General features: G+C 47.5%; 1 protein-coding gene across 1 annotated transcript; it reads right to left on the reverse strand.

The window, feature by feature from the left end:
• Positions 1 to 489: 489 nt before the first annotated feature.
• On the reverse strand, positions 490 to 18,277 carry SLC22A17 (solute carrier family 22 member 17). The gene is made up of 10 exons (XM_072977050.2): positions 18,170 to 18,277; positions 16,979 to 17,323; positions 14,731 to 14,834; positions 13,240 to 13,394; positions 10,590 to 10,755; positions 7,181 to 7,314; positions 6,456 to 6,561; positions 5,288 to 5,511; positions 3,675 to 3,786; positions 490 to 2,265 (listed from the first exon to the last, which is right to left on the reverse strand). Exons 2-10 carry the CDS (start codon positions 17,312 to 17,314, stop codon positions 1,950 to 1,952), a joined length of 1,653 nt encoding a protein of 550 aa, XP_072833151.2. The 5' UTR covers positions 17,315 to 17,323; positions 18,170 to 18,277; the 3' UTR covers positions 490 to 1,949.
• Positions 18,278 to 20,015: the final 1,738 nt, after the last annotated feature.

Raw genomic sequence — 20,015 nt, forward strand, 5'->3', positions numbered from 1 at the left:
TCTTTTGGAATCCAACCGTCAGCCATTCTCATTCTCAATTCAACCTATATTTAAACAAATATTTTGCTTCCAAGTTAGATTGTGAAAGGCAAACCCAGGTGTTCTCATCCAGCTAAAGTGGAGAATAATAGGATTTGGTCTTCCATCCCTTGGAAGCAGAGGAGGAGGACCAGAGATGATTAATACATAATTCTGAGGAAGGCCCTTTCTGCATCTTGGAGCAGGCACCAGTTTTGCTGACTTTCCCAGTTCATGCTTGTACAGTAAACCTGCAAGGCATCCAGAAAGTTCATTTAACCCCCAAATAAAATGACACCTCTTGGAGGATATGGAAAAATTATTTCTGAAGGCAGGAAGTACAATTCTGTCAGGCTAAACTCTTGTTTTCAGTGGGGCACAAAGGTGGGTTCCACAGTGATAATCCTGCAGCTGTCCAAAGAAGCGGGGCAGAAACTGGCATGGCTTAAGAAACGCTCGGGGGGCAAACAATTCTCAAGATTTTTCCTTTAATGTGTATTTTAGCTTATTAACAGTCAGTAGTTCATTTCCCTTTAGAATTAAAAAGCAGCCAAAAGTCCTTTTGAGGCTCCCGTGTGGGTTGCATTGTGAAACACCTGGGCAGGGGACTGAGTGAGACCATCCATGCTCTCTCCCGCATCTCTGCATTTCTGATGCAGATTTGCCATCACTCTTGGGTAAGAGGAGTGGCATGACCAGTCTTACCTGATGGAGATTTTATGTGTGCATTCATGCTATGTAAGTATTCTAACCTGTGTCGGACGCTAAAGAACTTGATGCCTTCGTCCTTGGATGTTTTAAGCCGGGCTGCTGCCCACGGGACCTTTATATTTGAGCACAGAAATTCAGCAGAAATGGGTTCTCCCCATCCTAAAGAGGGGGAAACTGATCAGCTTAATTTCTGGCAGCCCTACCGCTGTAAGAAATTGCCCCAAGGGTTAAGAGATGGCCTGTTGCATTATGAATCATTGGGTTGAGTCTACAAGGACTGGCCCTTAACAGACCATTTTCAGTGGAAACTTGAGGATTTAACCAACAAGGACAGCTCTCACTTGACCCACCCAGTTTGGAAAATCAGCAGTTGAAAAGATTTCTAAGGCCCTTGGTTACAGATTCAGGGGCTTGGGCTGACGCTGCCTTGAGGAAGCAGAAAGAGCCCTTTGGACACTGATAACATGTTATCAAAAATGATTACAGTATTAGCAAATAAGATGGGAGTGCATAGGGCAAACTCCTTGACGATGTTCTTTTTAAATCGCTGATCCATTCTAAGAAGGCTCTTGGCCTCAGTTTCCAAACTCTGCAAAATGGAAATAAAGATGCCAGCCAAAGTTTTTACCCTGACTGCATCTCCCCTTGAGGCTTGAACCTGGCCTGTTACGTTTCTGTTTATTATACTACTATTAAAATAAGGAAATGGGTCCATGAAGCTCTTTGGAGGGAATGAGGAACAAGGTGGGGGGGAAAGATGCAGATTTAAAAACAGCTCTCCCTAACCGACCTCTGGATTTACGTCCAGATGATTTTATTGCACAAAAGCCGTTTGCATCCTCTTAGCCTCCTACCTATAAAAATGGGGGTCCCGCAGAATACCGTTTCCACTTGGGTCTCATCATTTCTAGAAAATGTCATGATAAACAGCCAATCCCCCCCCGCCCAAAAAAGTTTAGTTTATGTATTTTAAAGACTTGCCGGTGACCAGCCTTGTTCCTAGTTTTCTGCTTCTGGAAGAAAACTGGCCTGTCCTTGGGGGGAGGGGGGGCTGCCCAACCTCAGAAGCCAAAAACGAGGAAAAAGCAGTGGTCTCTCCCCCCCCCCCCCTGAAGACCATGTCAAGAGGCAGCCCTCTTAAGTTCAGTCGACGGAGGTCTGGCTACGGGGCCACGTGCAAAGGGAGGCGTAGCGGTCCGACTGGGCCACAGTGGGGGGCATCAACTGGCGGGGTTGGGCGTGGACAGGAGGGGTACGTCGTCGCGCCGGGTGGCCCCCTCAGCGTCTCGGCCTTCTCGGCCCCCCGCCCGGCGGAGCAGGGAAGGTCTCCGGTAGAGTTCTCCATCCCGCAGCCCTTCGGGGAGGGCCTTGCGCTTGCTCTCCGGCAGCAGCATCAGGCAGAGAAGGGCCAGGATGTTGAGAGACGCCAGGACGATGTGTTCGAGGAACGAGCCGTGCTGCTCTCGTAACCGGAGCACCGGAGCGCTCAGCCCGCCCAGAGACGCCAACGCCAAGATGATCCCCAGGCCTTTGCCCCTGTAGGGAGAACGTCTTGGTTACACAAGCGGAAAACCCACTCCTGCGGAGATATTTTTGCTCGGACAATGAAAGAAGGGATCCTACAACTGTGCCAGTGACACACACAACGTACGGCACGGCACGCTGCCAGAAGCCCAACAGCTGGGCTGAGTTTTGCATCCAGTTAAAAAAGTCAGTGCTTATCTTTCTCTTTCACCGCAAGCCACACAACTGACCGGCAACAAGAACGACCAGCGGTGATTTCTCAACCGGTAGCAATTCACGCAGAGACTTATTTATTTATTCTTCATTTGTTTGTTTTCCTTTTAAGCTGTCTTTCTTCCTACCAAGGGATGTCAGGCAACTCACAATATTAAAAAGAACACAATTAAAAACTGAGTTAAGCATTTAAAAAAGCAATTAAAGGATATGCTAATTAAAATACAGTTAAATAATTAAATTAAGTCAGCATTAAAAAATTTTTAAAAAGCATTCCGGGACTCGATCGTGACTGAAAAGACTTATGCTGTTTCATTTACATCAGTGTGTGCAGGGAATAAATTATGGGCAATATTTGATCATTTATATACCTATTAAAGCCCCGAAATTTCCAGCACTTTGCAGAGTACGACAGCTTACCTACGTTAGTGAAAATGAAGCAGGCAACATGACCCGCTAAGAAATCTCTTGACCTATGTGACCATTTTTAAGGAACAGAATCTTTGCTAAAGAGCTCAGTGGCTAAGGTCTCTGGATATGCATCCAAAGGTTGGGAGTTTGATTCCCCCACTGTTCTCCCTTAATAAGGGCTGGACTGGATGATCCCTCAGGGTCCCTTCCAGCTTTGCGGTTCAAAGGTTATTTTAAACAAAAGCCTAACAATGCAACCAAATTTTGCCCCAACGCCAACAGCTGGGTTGGAGTGGCAGACTTCCAGCAAAACATGTACCTCGTTGGGCTAGAGAGGAGAAGGGCCCATTGGTAGATGGTTTTTTCAGACAGAGAGGAAAGGGGAGAGAAACGCAGGAGGAATAATACAGTGGTGCCTCGCTTAGCGATTGCCTCGTTTAACGATGTATTCGCTTAGCGATGAGGTTTTTTGAGCGATCTTGCGCTCTGTTTAGCGATGTTTCCTATGAGGAAATTTCGCATAGCGATGTTCGGGACCTTGTTTCGCTTAGCGATGACAGTTTAGGTCCCCCTGTTTCGCTTAGCGATGTCTGTTTCCGCTATTTTAAGTGTGTCTTAAAATGTTCAAAAACTGTTTAAAATGCTTGGAATCGTTAGTGCACCTTGTAAAACCTTTGCAAACTTAATTTGGCTTTGTTCTGAGTCTTCGTTAATTTTTGGTGAAATTCCCCCCCCCCATTGGAATGCACTGAACTGTAGGTTTGACAGCCACATCTTTCCCGCCTGACCCATCTGACCTGATAACGGTGGGGATGACCTCGGAGGCGAAAAAGACACTGAGGGAGCCAGCCGCGTGAGAGGCGAAGAGGCCGAGGATTGAGAACGTCCTCTGGGCAGCACTGTTGAGATCTGCAATGGGGACGAAGGCAGGTTTTTAAACGAGGCAGAAATAACAAGCCGGGGGGGGGCACAGAGGGTCACAGAGAAAAACGTAGCCCTTCCACCCAAAATCATTTCCCTCTGAGAGCAGGACAAGTTTGATCCCTTTCTGAAAGCTCAGCATGCTTTTTCTATTTTGGTTCAATGCACCCACGATACATAAAAAATGCGATCAAAAGAAAAGTCCTATCAAATGTATTACAATCCGTTTACATTATGATAAGCTATGCCTTGGAACCCGTGGCTTTCTAGTCGCTAGCTTACCGAACACAGAAAAGAGGGAATAATACCACCTACGCTTTAAGTGGCATTTTTATGTGCTCAGTGGTCTGGGAGTTTGATTCCCCCCACCCCCAATGGTGCTCCTGAGAAAAAGAGCCAGCCTGGGTAGCCTTGGGCAAGCTGCACCATCCCAGGGCGCCCCCGAGTGGAAGAGAAGGGTAAAGCACTTCTGTGTATTCTCTATCTGGGAAACTCAGAAAAACATTGCCGTTGAGTCAGAATTGTCCTGATGGCACATTATTATTATTGTGACTTTGCAGTGGTTTATCTGAATACGAACCAGCCGGCTACATTTCTGGGCAGTGTGTCTTAGCAAGAGAAAAACCTAAAAACAATTACTGAGTAATCTTAAGAATTAAATCAAGTTTCAAGTGGCACACTTTTTCAAACGCAAAGCAGTCTGAAAATTTATGGAAATTCATGCCGCATAAAATAGCTCATCCTTACGATCCCATTAATACTCTTGTTACGTTTCTGCTGCAAAAGATGAGAGGATGTTTTCTCAGCTCCTCCTCTGGGTCCAAACATTTCCCTTCCTCTTAAGTACTAAAAACCAGAACCATCAAATGAGAGGAACTGTCTGGGCGCAGGTTCGAGACAGACCAGAGAAAGTCCCTCCCAGAGCATTTAATTGGCTTATAGGATCCGGTGCCTTAAGCTTTAAATGGGAGGATTAGACACAGGGAGAGGGTGAGAGCTTTCACTGACTCTCTGCTGTCCGTTTCCGGGATTCCAGGGTTTCCCGAAATGCAGCTAAAACCGCATCTTTTTCCTTTGCAAAGAACAGAGAACCGCTCTTCTCTGTTTACCATTCCCTTCTTCTGCAAGCGACCCTCTTCTTCCCAGGCTGCAAACTAGCTTCGCAAGCTGCAAACCAGCACTCCGTTCCATGCAAAAGACTGCCAGGCTTTAAATAGGCTATTTCCAAGTGGAGAGAACAAGTGATGAAGTTTAATGGACTGCAAGGAGAATCATCACAAGCCAGACCGGTTCTAGCCCACAACTAGAAGGGTCCCTCTTCCACCTCTGCCGTTCTAAGAGGATCCTCATGACGCCCGCACTGATCCAACGGCATTCTTCTGTTCTTATCTCTGCACTGGGTTCAGCCGGCGACCATCGGCCGAGCGTGTCTACGGTCGAGTGGCTGCCACGTTTGCGAACTATGCCCACCGGTCTCCACCCCACTTACATTCTCCCAGGCCCAGAAGGATCAGGGAGGCGATGCCGGTCAGGGTGGTGGTGAGAAGCAGGATGCCACGGCGCCCGTAGCGGTCCACGCTCAGGCACAGGAAGAGGCAGGCTAAGCCTGCACTGCCGGTCGACAGCAGGTAGGAGAGGTAGAACGTGGCATGCGGATCCTCTGGGGACTCCCAAGCCAGGCGGTAGCAGTGGCAGATGGCGTGGGCGATGAATCTGGGCAGGGGCCAAGCCAAAGGTCATTCGTTTGTTTGTTCATGCATTCGTTTTCATTCGTTCATTTTTTAAAAACTTCTAGAACCCCACCCGTCTGACTCACGGTCATCTCACTGGTATACAACAATAAAAACAAGACTATGCAAGATAACAGCATAAAATGTCCAATCAAACTAAAACGAACCGAAAGAAAACTCAGTTTCAGATTTACGGACAAAGGAGTCGAAGCAGCTGAGAAGAAACGAGACTGACGGGAAACACAACACGACAAGAAACAAATAAATCAACCGTCACCTTAAAAATGACAGCAATTTTAAAACAAGCAAACGAACAAACAAAACCTAGAAAGCAGAGTTTGAAAAATATTCCTTCCCCCTCCCCCTTCTTGACAGACCCTCCCATTAGATATTGGAAGCTGCAGACCCAAATAATAATAATAATAATAATAATAATAATAATAATAATAATAATAATAATAATAATAATAATAATAATAATAATTAATTATTATTATTATTATTATTATTATTATTATTATTATTATTATTATTATTATTATTATTATTATTATTATTATTATTTCTAAGTTCTCCAAAACTTCAAAAGCAGCTGATCAGAGTCAACGGCAAATGGATCAGAGAGGTAGCCATGCCTGCGTCGCTTCAAACCTCCCAGAAATCCTCGCCAGCCGAGGTGGTAGTGAAGGCTTCTGGGAGTTGTAGTCCAAGAACAGCTGGAGGCCCAAGGTTGGGGATCATGGCCTTATGGGACCCGAACACGTGGTTCTGAGTCGTGAGTTGGGTCCATGTCTACCCCCTCCAAATTCCGAGTTAGACTCGAGAGCGAGTTGCAACCGCGAATCGCCATCCCTGTCTCACGCCCACCTTCTCCATCCCTCCCCTCCTGATTCTAGTCATTTGTGGTCTAGGAGAGGATCGACCTACGTGGTGAAACCAAGGATGAGGATGTTCTTCCAGATGTTTCTGCAGGACAGCAGAAGGCGGAGCGAGATCTGAGCGGCGGCCGGGAGGTGGCAGGCGTTGTCGAGTTCTTAAAAAAAAAAAGAGAGACAAAAGATGGGTTTGAGAAGACAGAATTTGGGGAAGGGGATGAACAGAAGTGGGATCTACCCATAACAAACAGCTAAAAATCACACATTTATTTAACAAACGGTACCTTATCTTTCTCCAATGAGCTTAAGTTGGCATCCATGCTTTTCCACCTCAGAACCCTGTTTGGTAGGTCAGGCCGGGATATTGTAACTGACTCGGGGTGACCCAGTGAGTTTCATGGCCAAGTGGGAATTTGAACCCAGCTCTCGTGAGGCCCTGTTCAATACTCTGCCACAACGACTCTCACACAAGCCTTATCACAGATTCTCTCCCCACTCCCCCCCCCAACACAGAGAAGATGAAAATCACAGGTCCAGCCTGGGGCTGACATGTCCCTCCAGACAACGGCGAACTACAACTCCCATCCTTCCTCATCTTTCCCCACCCAGGCAAGGTGAAGGGAGCCAACCATCCACAACGCCTGGAGGTCACAAACTGGCTAAGTCCCAACATGAACAGGAGGGAGACCAACCCACACGTTGCATTGATGGTTCCTCTTCTTCAACCAGAGGCTCCTGCTTGCAGCAAAAGGCTTTGGGGCCCCCTCCAGAACTCACCAGCCAGCGCCTCCTGCGCCTCAGACTCTTGAGCAGCACCTCCCTGGGTGAGACCCATCAAAATCTCCTTGGCTTGCGCCGTCCGACGAGTGGCCAAGAGCCAACGGGGCGATTCAGGGTAAAAGCCAGGGCAGCTAGCCAGAAGAAAAAACATATCAGAGAAGGATGTACACCTCACAACTCTGACAACCGGTGTGAGCTCCCTTTTAGGCTGAGCGTCCAATAGAGATAGGACAGATTGATGGAGGGATTGGTTTTGCGGACAACATGTCTCATCATACTTTATTCTGAGAGTCCTATGTGATAGACACCTTATAGACACCCATCTGTGGCTCACCTGGGAGAAAGGCCTAAACTGGAAGGCTTCGAGGCCTAGATAGGCTTAGCTCAGCCTAGCTTCCTGTTCAGAAAGGTTCCCAGTTAGTCTTGGGGCAGGAACAGGAAGCTTGGGCGGAACTAGGCCTTTCTCCCAGGCGAGCCACAGACGGGTGTCCATCTGTCCAGAAGAACTCCCAGAATGGAGAATTATGAGATTTTTAGTCCCTAAAATCCCATTCTTAATGGCTGATACATAACCTGCACACACCCTCTTGCCTTTTTTCTTTTTTTGGGGGGGGGGAATTGCTGCTGCTGGAAGCTCTTTGAGAGCAGCGATTTTTATATAAGAAAAGATGCAGCCCCTTCTGATACCTGTTTTCCACACTTCACCCCCGAGGAGCTCTACAAAACTGGAACAGGACTTATAATCACTTCCACTTTCATTGATAAGGGGTGGCACTATAGGCCCCTGCAGGTTCAGGAGCAGAACATGGGATTCTGGACCCCGATTCCTTGCCTGTGAGGTCCGCTAACGGGTGCTGCACCACCAGGGTCTCACAACAGCCAAGACACAACTTGTTATGAGCCAAGTAATCCTAATGGTACAGCCATGCTCAAAACCCTACAAAATACTCTTCCCATCAGATTACGAGCCACCCAGCCTAGCCTTCCTTCTAAAGCAGGTTGGGGCCTTCTAGACACTTTGGCTTACAACTCCCAGAAGACCCAACCAGCAGGGCAAAGGGTCAGGGATTAAGGGGACCGTAGTACAAAAGGTCTTAGCTTCTCAAACCCTGCTTGGTAAGAATCCAGCCGTAGACCTCTGGTAGGCAATGCACCCGAAACTGGCTTACAATCCACTGTGGTTTACGTTCTCTCCAGCCTCATTCTGGAGGGGGACACACGAGAGCTTTTGAAGGTATACGAGTAAGGTAGCTGCAATTTTGGAGGCACAGACTCTGTGACATGTTCCTCCACGTCAGAGGCTGACAAGACATATGGGGGCTTGTTAGTCCTGGCATCAAAAGCACAGGATATCTACCCAAGAGGGCGTCTGGGATGCAGCAGTAACATAATCTTCCTGCCGTGGGGTGTTTTGATACTTAGCAGAGCAGAACCTTCATATTTGTGGGGCATCGGTTCCAACTGCCCTGCGGATGCTGAAAAACGCCGATGATAGAGAACGCTGTTTTAATAGCGGACATCATACCTAGCATCGTCTCTGGCTCCCTCTAGGGGCCAGTTCTGGTAGCTTCATATTTATAAAAATACATTTCCAGGATTTTTCGTTTAATACTTTTAATATAGTCAGACTGTTGATAAGTGAATTGACAGATACTGATCCTGCGGATAATGGAGTCCTCCTGTATTGAATCAAGCTACTAATGTTTTTTTAAAAAATATCTTTGTTTTTGTATTTCAGAAAAATTAAAATGTATTGTGGGTGCCCTGAAGACGAGCAGATTTCATTCAGAGTAACTTCTAGCCTGCTTCTTCAGAGGCATTTGCGCCAGATATCAGAATATCATACATTTACTTAAGTTGGTAAGCAATCCATAATCAATGGACTCGGAGGGAACCGACATCAAAGGAGTACAAAAAAGGACCATTATCTCAACAGTGCTTGTTGGCAAACAGCAATTGGGTGATAAACGCACACATTCTTGCATCAATGGGCTGATTGATACATCCCCTTGAGATTAAAAAGCCTTTGTCCAGATTCAAGTTACAGGAGATCAGAGCCAACCCTCTCCCCCCCCCCGAATTCTCCTTCAGCTGTTGCTCAGCTGTTTCTGTCCCTGAAGGGCTACAGTTCAAGGAGAGCCACCTCGAAGTCAGAAACAGAGCGTCCCAGGAGCCCAAAGCAAGGATGGTGGCCAACCTGGATGGCTCTAAATTAACTTTATCTTGAAAATACCAGAAGATTTTTTTGTTTTTTTGCTGCAACAGAGGAACATCGGTACCACCCCGGAAATGGTCACACACCGGCCAAGGCAGAAGGTAAATGCCTGACTAGTAAGGTTTTTGGTTGGATTCATTACAAATCTCCTTACACTCTTTAGGGCAGATACATCAGGATCGGTGGTACAGTGGTGCATCGCTTAACGAGGATAATCCATTCCAGCGAAATCACTGTACAGCTAAATCCTCGTTAAGCGAAATAAAAAAGCCCACTGAAACGCATTGAAAACCCTTCAATGCATTCCAATGGGCTGAAAACTCACTGTCCAGCGAAGATCCTCCATGGGGCGGCCATTTTTGGTGCCTGTATAGCGAGGAACTCATCCAAAAACACAGCGGGGAGCCATTTTACACAGCGGGCGGCCATTTTGAAGCTGCCAATCAGCTGTTTTAAAATCGTCATAATTGCTTCGGGAACCGATCGTCACAAAGCAGATTTTTGCCATTAAAACGTCGTTTTGCGATCGCTAAATTCATCGTATAGCGGTTTCATCGTTTAACGAAGCAATCGTTAAGCGAGGCACCACTTTAATTCCACAGGGTTTGAAGAGTCTTCAACTAGCGATGGAATTTTCTGATTCCTTGGACTATAATCCCCATCCTTTTCCATTCTGAAGTTCCCTCTGATAGATACCTTGCAGACACCTGAATGCGGCTCACCTGGGGAGGTTGAACTACGCCTAGCTCCAACCAAGCTTCCTCTTCCTGCCCCAGTGGTAGCTGGGGAATTTCCTTTCTGAACAGGAAGCTAGGGCCTGGAGAGCCAAAATTTCTCCATTCCTGTGTTGAGTGGTTGTAAAATGGGCATGGAAACCAAGGCTAAGGGTTGGCGGAACTAAGCTTCTGTTCTTCAAGAAATTCGAAAAATGTCATCCCCACTTTTTATGGGACCAAACCATTTTTTAAAGAAAAACCACCGTTATGACTTTGCGTCTTCTAGAAGCCTAGAAGACCCAGTTCAGCATGGGTCATTTTACATTTAAGTGTTATTGGAGGGACATTTTAGCCCCTGGCTCATCAACAGAGCTTTTTGAAGGTGTGGACTGGTATGGGTATATTCCGATTAGGCAAAAACTTAGAAGAAAGGGAAAGTTGGAACTCTTCTTTGAATAGGGAGAGATCAGCTTACCCATAAAGGAGACAAAGCCCAAGCCCGGCCGATATCACACTCTGAAGGATCCGCCAGCTCCCACAAGCCAGCGCCAATCCGAGCAGGAGGAAGTGACCTCCAACCATCAGGAGGTCCCCGGCCATGGCGACAGGTAGCCGCTGGGAAGGACAGCACAGCTCCAAACCTAATTTTTAAAAAGAAAGAAAAAAAGATGACAGGCAGCAGGAGAAGAGTACGACACGAGAGGTGTGCAAATACATTCTTCTGAACTACAATTCCCTGGGAGCTGTAGTCCCCAAAAGACGCCCACCACGATACGACAATGTCCAATCCACCACAAAAACCTAACCACACCCTGGCCAAAGCATCCAAACAGGGTTTTGAAAAGTTACTTTTTGGGGGGGAATTCAGCTCTAACAACCCCCCCAAAAAAATACATTGAAAGGAAGAATACTGTATTTCTCAACTCTTCCTGCCAAGTTGGGCTCTCTCGATTTCTATCAACTTCACCTTCAAATAAATATTTCTTATATTGCCCCAAATCCTCTTCTGTAGGTACCACTGTCCGTTTTACATGAGACTCGGCTTTTTTACAAATCCCTGCCTGCCTTGTTCACATAGTTGGCCCGCTTCTGGGCCAGATACGTGGATAATAACTGGCTAGGAGCATCTTCAGGGCTAAGACGCTGTAGGAGAGGAAGCCCATAAAACTGCTCTGCCTTTACTCACAAAGGCCTGAACCAAACAAGTGGCCGAGAAGCAGCCACACTAACTACGGAGGTAAGCAAATGGTGAGGGCCGCCATGTAGGGGTGCACAAACGTGGGCCTGGCAACTATAAGCCAGCGTGTAGCTTGGTGCCACCAAATCGCTTCTAATTTATGGTGATCCAGAGTTTTCAAGGTATAAATTGTTCAAAGAGTGTCTTTCCTCTTGCTACCCCACCCGCCCCCGTGAGTTTCCCTAGCCGAGCGGGGATTTGAACCCAGGTTTCCTGGGTCTTAGTCCACCACTATACCCATTGCACCACACTATGTCTCAAAGTACAGTGGTGCCCCGCACAGCGACGTTAATCCGTTCCAGGATTAACGTCGCTATCTGGATTCGTCGCTATGCGGGTGGGGGAACCCATAGGAACGCATTAAATTCCATTTAATGCGTTCCTATTGGGGAAAAACTCACTGGTAAGCGAAGATTTCCCCCATCCAGCCGCCATTTTCGCTGCCCGGTAAGCAAGGGCAGGGCGCGAAAACGCTGTGGGCGGCCATTTTCTGCACCCAACAGCCATTTTGAAACCACCACTCAGCTGCTTTCTAAACATCGCAATGCGAAGATCGTTAAGCTAAACGCTTACCGATCATCGCAACGCAATGTTTAGCCTATCTAAACATCGCAATGCGATCGCATTAGCGATCGCAAAAAACATGCCGCTATGCGGATTCGTCGTTAAACGGTGCACTCGTTAAGCGAGGCACCACTGTATTAGGAACTGAGTCCAGGCCTCTGACAGGGGAAGGTAAGAATTCCACCGCAAAGACAGGGCTCATAAAGACAATGCTTGACTGTGGCTTCCATTTGTCTCCATGATGTTCAAAGCAGCTTCTGAGATTCCTAAACAAAACACATTTTCAAGGAATAAAACCGTTTAGAAGCAGGACCATAAAAACAGAAGCTGGAAAGGCGGTGCTAAACCAAAGTGTGCTTCTGAATTAAAAGACCTAGAGTTCAGTTCTCAGGTTTATTTTTCCTTTAAAAAGCTGCCCTCTGAGCGTCTGTGTGTGTATCCACCAGTTAGTTCATTTATTATTATTATGGTCCATGGCCATCAAAAGACATTAAATATAATCCAGGATAAATTTACAAGGCAGTCACAATGTTAGAACGGAGGAAAAAGGAGATAAAGGAAAATTATAGCTTAAAATCATTATCCACTAAATCTTTATATCTCTTGCACGCAGCTGTGAGAAATGGTTGTGCAAGTAAGTGTAGGGTGAGGATTAAAGTCTAAAAGAAGTTGATGTAAGATCTCTGTTTCAGGGACAGGCTGAAAACCAGTTAAGCAAAGGGAGAATAAGCTTAATATGTGGGTTCATGATAGAACTGGCAGTGTGACATTAACGTGTGTGGTTGATTCTACCAGGCAAACCCTCTCTGCCATAAGGATATTTTTATACGTTTCACTGGTAACCTTTGCGGGAAGAACATGACGTCTAGCTAGTAAGAAGACCTTGTGTGTGTATATATGTCAGGATCAGGAACTACAGGAGTCTGTGTGCGTGCAGAGTGCCGTCTGAGACACAGTGGGTGGTTTTTCACACGCATGCACTCAGAGTGACCAGAGGTGATGTCCAGTTTTGGAAAAAAGTAATAATATTCCACGGTCTAAAACAACTACTGGGGCCCAGGAAGTGTCCAAAGTGACCCATGCAGGAACTCTTAAAGTAAAAACTCTCTCTCTCTCTCTCTCTCTCTCTCTCTCTCTCTCTCTCTCTCTGTGTGTGTGTGTGTGTGTGTGTGTGTGTGTGTGTGTGTGTGTGTGTGTGTGTGAGTGAGTGAGTGAGTGAGTGTGTGTGTGTGTGAGAGAGAGAGAGAGAGAGAGAGAGATCTGGGAAAAACTGAAGAGTAAAAAAGGATGAGGTCCAGAAGACTCTGCCAAAGGGGATACTCACGGCTTAGGTAGAGAGCCAGCTCCATGCCCCCCAACATCACACCCCAAAGGCAACGGCCCAACATGAAGACCGAGGGAGAGGCAGCAAAGGCAGCCAAAATGCCCGCAGGGCAGCCGAGAGCGAGGGCCAAGAGGAGCGTGCTACGCCGTCCCACACTGCAGGTCGAAGACAAAAAAAAGCCTTTCTTCACAAACTATTCTCTTGCCTTCCCTACCAACCCTTTCCCGGTGCCTCCCTTCTAAGAAAGGTCCCCCTGCCTTCATGTGGAAGAGGGAAGCCACACTGAGGATCAACAGAAGGGGGCTAGTCTCTTCAGCCAAACCAAGCCACTGTACTCTGCTTTTTCACCTCCTCTACTGGTCTCACTAAAAAAGGATTATTATCACTGAATCGACACTGAAACAAATTGGGAAGACAGAATTCTCACACAGTGGCTCATTTTTTTCTCACCAAAATTCTAACATTATCCAAATTCTTCTCAGTTTTGGAAGTTAGCGATGCTGTGAGATTAGAACAACTTAAACCCACTTCTCTGCCTACGAGAACTAACACGTTCAATGGGACTTATTTCTGAATCAATAGGCACAGTATTAGAGGTTTGTTGGTCAATTCAGGCTGTACGTTGAATTTGGCAAGGCAATGTATAACGGTCTTCATTTTTCCTCTCCTTATTTGGAATTTGATTTTTTTTCTTTGAATGTTTCCTCTTCAAAGTCAAACCTTAAGTGGGAAAGCCAAAAATGTGCAACTTTTCTGAGCTCCACCCCAAGTTTTCTTTGAGAATGAAAAGTTGTAAAAGTTATAAGTCAGGCCAAAACCTCTGTTGCGTAACTTGCACCTGCTGAAAGATGATGACATCAGCAGCAGGGAGCAGTACTGTTAATTAAAAACTTTTGCTCCACAGTTTTTCCGACTCCCATAAAATCCTCTTCATTACATGTGAGCCAGGGGACAGTAGGAGGAAGTTTTTACTCACTGAAATTCACTGCCATTGGATGATATTACTGCAAAAAGGAGACTTTCCGTAATTAAAGACTTCCTTCCCCTGTTCCATGATTCCCATCCAATGAGAGGGACTACTTGCGAGATTGAAAAGCCACAGGACACAAGTAGGATGTTTTTAATTACTGAAAGTCACCCCTTGCTGATGACACCAGCCTTCCACTAGCATAGTTCTACCAACAGGATTTCAGCCATTATCTGTTAACAGAACTGGCCAAAATTAATTCAAAGTGGATTCTTTAACTTCGTCAGGCTATATAGCCTTTGAGATATTCTGACGATGAACATGCTGCAAACGAAGGCCGCTAGGTGGCCAAGATCGAAACCTGATATAATGAATTCCCTTCCACTAGAGTTAATCGAGGGCAGGAAAGAAGCCTACCCCTTATCATCATCTGGATGTTGGATGTGACCTTGACCTTCCCTATATTTTGAAAATCTCCTCCTCCTACTTTACCAATATTTCAGCCATCTTGTCCGCTGTCTTACCTGTCTGCCAGGTGGCCAAGAAATAGGGCCCCAGCTGCAAAGCCAAGGAGAAAACAGAGCTGCTCCAACGGGACAACCCATCCTCGGGAACAATCCAAGAACCACTAATAAGAAAGCAAAATTGGAGAGGGTGAAGTGTAGTCATCAGTAATAGACAAATTGATAACGTGGGGGGAAAATGTCTCTTTTGGTCTCCCGTCTTCAAGAGGAGGCTGAAAATCATAGAATCATGGAGTTGGAAGGGACCTACAAGGCTATCCAGTCCAACCCGTTGCTCAATGCACCTCCTGAGGCCATGAGTTCCATTGTCGTACTGCTCTAACAACTAGGAAGTTTTTTTTCCTGATATTCAACCTAAATCTGGCTTCCTGCCACTTGAGCCCATTATTACATGTCCTGCTCTTTGGGATGATTTAGAACAGATCCTTCCCCAACTCTGTACAGCTCTCAGGAGTTAACAACTGGAGTGTTGGACTAGGTTTCTGGGGAACTGTGTTCAAATCCCTGCTCCGCCGTGAAATGGACCAGATGACCTTGGGTTAAGCTACAATCTACAAGATTTAGGCTGACCCATCTCCCAGGGCTGTAGTGAAGATAAAATAAGGAACAGGAAGGCTCGTAAGACAAGTGGGAATGTAACAAATTAAACAGGAGATAGCACAGAATGACTGGTGACTAGATACAGTGGTGCCTCGGATAGCGACGTTAATCCGTGCAGCAAAAATTGCTGCTAAGCGATTTTGTCGCTATGGGATTTTAAAAAGCCCATAGAAACGCATTAAAACCTGTTTAATGCGTTCCTATGGGCAAAAAACTGGCCTTAAAGCAAAGATCCTCCGTACGGTGGCCATTTTCGCTGCCTCTTAAGTGAGGAATCCGTCCCTAAACACAGCGGGTGGCCATTTTGGAACCGCCGATCAGCTGTTAAAAAATCATCGCTTTGCGATGATCGGTAAGCAAAACAGGGAACTGATCATCGCAAAGCAAAAAAAAACCCCATTTAAAACATTACAATGTGATTGCTTTTGCAATTGCAAAATCTTCGTCGCTATGCAGTTTCGTTGCTAAACGGAGCGCCCGTTAAGCGAGGCATCACTGTATATCCTTTTATCATGAGAAGGGACACAATATTCTAAATTTTAAAAGTGAGCCACACCTTCTGAATGGGAACCCCATCACAGAAACTCTGTGATGGTATTTAATCCAGGGCTGCAAAATCAAAGAGTGGTTAAGATGTAGATGTGGAAAATGCACTCTGCATATGCTCAGAGGTGCCCTTCTCACCATGGTTTCTGTCACATTCCAGGGCACTCCACTTAGGTTCGAATTAAACTAGACTCAGGACTGGTCCAACTCGTTTTACTGGCTGAGGCAGAAAGCACAACCACAAACACACACACACACAGCCCAAATAAATAACGCCTTGAGCCAATTTTGGGCACCTGGACCAGAATATTGCTTAAGAGCTGCAGAAAAACAAAATTCATCTAGACAGCTAATAATTTTGTGAGACCCTCAAATCTACTGCCTGAAGAACAACACAACTTGTCGTACTCTGTGGCTAACACAAATAAACGTGTACACCATGTTTCCAATGGGACAGAGTAGCAATTGGTAACTAATTTCAGTCGAAGGACAAGTAAAGCCAGCTTAAATGCACCTAAAAGCCAGTGACACCTCTGTGCTTGTCACAAAAATCTATAGGTGCAATGCCTCTATTTTTTACTTCACATAATTCAGAGTTGAGATCAGCTTTTAAAACTGTCGAACATTTAACATTCTGAGTAGAAGGGAGAAGGAGAGAGTCCAGATATGCCATTAAAAATGCATCTAGTATTTCTTTTTTTTTAAAAAAAGAAACTCTAAAGAAAAATGCAAGGTCCTTTCAATTCCACAAAATTAACACCCACAAATAATAAACTCCGTAATTATCCATGGCAGCTCCGGTGGATTTGAACCCAAGACCTCTCACTTTGAGGACATAACTCTGTTTGCTACATCACATTTTCTCTTGTGGGGAGCAAAGGTTGGAGCAGTGTTTTTCTGGGACTACAAGTCCCACAATCCCCACCCAGCCCAGCACAAAGGGTCCTCGGGCCACCTGGTGCCACTGGCCTCCTGACAGCAGGGCGGAGAGAGGAAAACAGAGCAGGATGGGGGAGCCTGTGAATTGGCCTTCGTAGGCGGTGCCAGTGGGAGGATGATGGGAATTGTAATCCCAAGTGGAATGCAGAGGAGAAATGCTCACCTCGGTAACTGGATTGCTGGTGAGGGCCGGGAGCCCTCCGTAGTCCCAGTTCGGGCAGTGGGCATCCTGGCACGTTGCGTTCTCTGGCACCCTGGTGCCGTTGGCGTCCCGGCAGTGTCGGGGGGGCGTCAAGGTGAAGAGGGCGTCGGAGCCCACCCCGAGTCCCAGCAGGAGGCAGGGCAGGCAGCTCAGGGCCAGCAAGAGGCGCTGGCGCCGCCCCCCGGCCCCCAGCCGCCCGAGAAGCCATTCGAAGGACGGGGGGCCCGGCTCAGAGGTTGGGGCAGCAAAATCCCTCCGTGGGCCCCCCGGGTCTGGGGTGGAGGGGCCGGTATCCATGAGCCGTGTCTACGGAGAGAGGAAAAAAAAGGGAGCAAGGTAAAGAAGATTAATTAATGGGGGGGGGAGGGAGTCAATAAAAAGTGGGCAAAAGCATAAGGTCAGGGTCCCAAGAAGAGAAGGAGGTGCAAAAAATGGAGAAAATCCAGCCGAAGATTGGGAAAAAGAAGGAAGCCCATCATGAAGAGGTGTTGGGGGGGGGGAAATATCAGAGCATAAGCCTAGGTGAGAATGAATAAGGTGTGGGGGGGATACAAAGTGTACCCCAGAACTCATATAAAGGGGGCACAGAAAGGGCAAGGCATGGATGAGGGTCAAGGGTGGGAGGAAAAGCGGGCACAGCGGGGGAACCCCAGGGAACACACCCGTGGGAGGAGGCTGGGGGTCAGGGAAGGAATTTGGGGGGAAAAAACCAAGGACAAATTGTATATAAATGGGTCTGATTGGGGGGAAAATCAAGATGGGGATGGGGTGGGTCTGATGGAAGGGGGGGAAAGAGAGACAGAGAGCGGGCAGGGATCTGTCCCAAAAGGAGGGGAAGGCCCGGCGTTTCCGCCTTTGGGTGCCCGAGGTGGGGCGATGCCAAGGCCGGCCGCCGGATCCGGCGAAGGATGATGATGATGATGATGATGGGGGGGCGGGAGGCGATGCAAGGGCGGACCCCAGTTGGGGGGGGGAAAGGAGGCAGAGGGGGCTCCGGAAGCCAAGCCAGGGATGGGGAAGAGCGCGAGAGAAGGCCGGCCAGGGCGCAGCGGGAGAGGGGGAAAAATAAAATAAAATAAAAAACCAAGGAGGCTGGACGGAGCCCCGGCGCAGGGGAAGGGCGGACAAGAAATCCCAGGCCGGCCGACTCACCACCAGGCGCCGGGCGGCTCCGCGGGCGCGGGCCTTCCTCCTCCTCCTCCTCCTCCTCCTCGGCGCCGCCGCAGCCCCATCGGGGAAAGCCAAGCCGGACGCCCGGCCGGTGGGCTCGGAGCGCAACGGGGAGGGCGCCCGGAGGGAGAGGCGCGCCGCACCCCGGGGTGGAGCGAGCAGTCTCCCCGCCTCTCCCGCCGCCGCCCCCCGGGTCCAGGCCGCCTGGGTCGAGGAGGCGAGGCGGTCAAAAAGGGTCTCTCTCTCTCTCTCTGTGTGTGTTCCCTTTCTACCCCTCCTCGTCAATTTCATGGAAAGCTGCGCCCGTGCGTCACAGCCGCCCACCTTTTTTTTTTGGTGTGATTCGGATTAACAAATCTGGATTAACTCCCTTTCTGGCCATTCTGGTTAACAAATCCGGATTAACTCCCTCTCTGGCCGGCTGGAGGCCTTCCTTTCCTTTCCTCTTTTCCTTTCCCACAATTTCTTACTTTTTAGGCTTGTTTGTTGGATTGGGTGTGTGACCGCCTTCCAGGGCCACCCCAAGAAGCAAACCTGGGTTGGTCCTAAAGCAAATTGGAAGCAAGGGAAATCCCCCCCATCATCCATCAGATGGGTTTTCTATGGGCGTGGAATGCGGGGCTTACTCTCCGCATGAAGGGCAGTGCGGGAGAGTGGTTAAAAATCTGGATTTAGGGCTAAAAAGAGCAAAGGTTCGACCCCTACTGCCAGGCTTCACCTTGACCGAGCTAACTACCTCTTCAAGGGAAATGACCTCCAAAGAGGGTCAGTGAGGACCCAGATACAGGAGGATCAAGATCTCTTTCCTTTAGAATGAATTAAAAGAATGCAAGAAAAATGGACCGAGGACCAATAAAAGCCACACTTGACGCAGGGCATGTTTTGAACATTGTATGGAATCAGAAACGACCCTCCGTGAAAAATGTGTGGAAATACCCATTTGCTATTCAGTTTTATCGTTGTCATGTTTGGGGCCTAGGACTCCATGTGGCACAATCCAAGGTGGCGCACGAACAATACAGGGAGCATCATCACCACCACCACCCCAAAAAATGATCCCTCTTTACCCATTTATTCAATAATAAATCCCATCTTGTTTAAAAGGGCCAACATGAGGAGTAATGGACTTTCTTTATCTGGGCACCCAAATGTAGGCACCAAAATCTAGAGTTGGGTCTACTCCTGAACGTTAGGAAAATAAGTAGCAACACCTCCTGACTCTTACTGACCTTCCTTTAAAAAGGGGGGGGTACATTTTCTTTTTGAGGGGAGGACAGTCTCCCCTGTGCAATGTATTCTGGGTAATCACCGCCATGTGTTTTTAAAAGTTTGGTTTCAGTTGGTTTTATAAGATAAGGAAAGATTTTCCATCCTTCAGACACCGGAATATGGATCGCCTGGGAGAAAGGCCTAGACTGAAAAGACTTTGAGGCCTAGCTTTCTGTTTAGAAAGAAAGCTCCCGTCTAGCACTGAGTTAGGAATGAGAACGTTAGGCAGTGTTATGCCTAAACCCTGCAGTTCAGGCCCTTGTCTGTGTGAGCCAAATTTCTGCAAAGGTAGAACTCTCAGAATGGAGAACCGAGGGATTTTTTGTCTAAAAATTTTGAAAAATCCCACCCTAGTGACATCCATACTGTGTGTGGTAGGACAGTAGAAGAGTCGTGTCGGACTCTTGGTGACCCCATGGACTAGAGAGCACGCCAGGCCCTTCTGTCTTCCACGGCCTCCCGGAGTTGGGTCAAATTCATGTTGGTCGCTTCGATGACCCTGTCCAGCCATCTCATCCTTTGTCGTCCCCTTCTCCTCCTGCCTTCACACTTTCCAACA

Source organism: Pogona vitticeps, chromosome 6, assembly GCF_051106095.1.
Source record: "Pogona vitticeps strain Pit_001003342236 chromosome 6, PviZW2.1, whole genome shotgun sequence".
In the NCBI taxonomy this organism is placed as follows: Eukaryota; Metazoa; Chordata; class Lepidosauria; order Squamata; family Agamidae; genus Pogona; species Pogona vitticeps.

Excerpts from the sequence above, each read along its gene's own strand:
- SLC22A17 (XM_072977050.2), bottom strand. The coding sequence starts at position 17,314 with ATGGATACCGGCCCCTCCACCCCAGACCCGGGGGGCCCACGGAGGGAT. Across the intron at positions 14,835-16,978 it reads CCAGCAATCCAGTTACCGAG|TGGTTCTTGGATTGTTCCCG; the intron begins GTGAGCATTTCT and ends CTTTCTTATTAG. Across the intron at positions 5,512-6,455 it reads CTCATCCTTGGTTTCACCAC|ATTCATCGCCCACGCCATCT; the intron begins GTAGGTCGATCC and ends GCCCCTGCCCAG.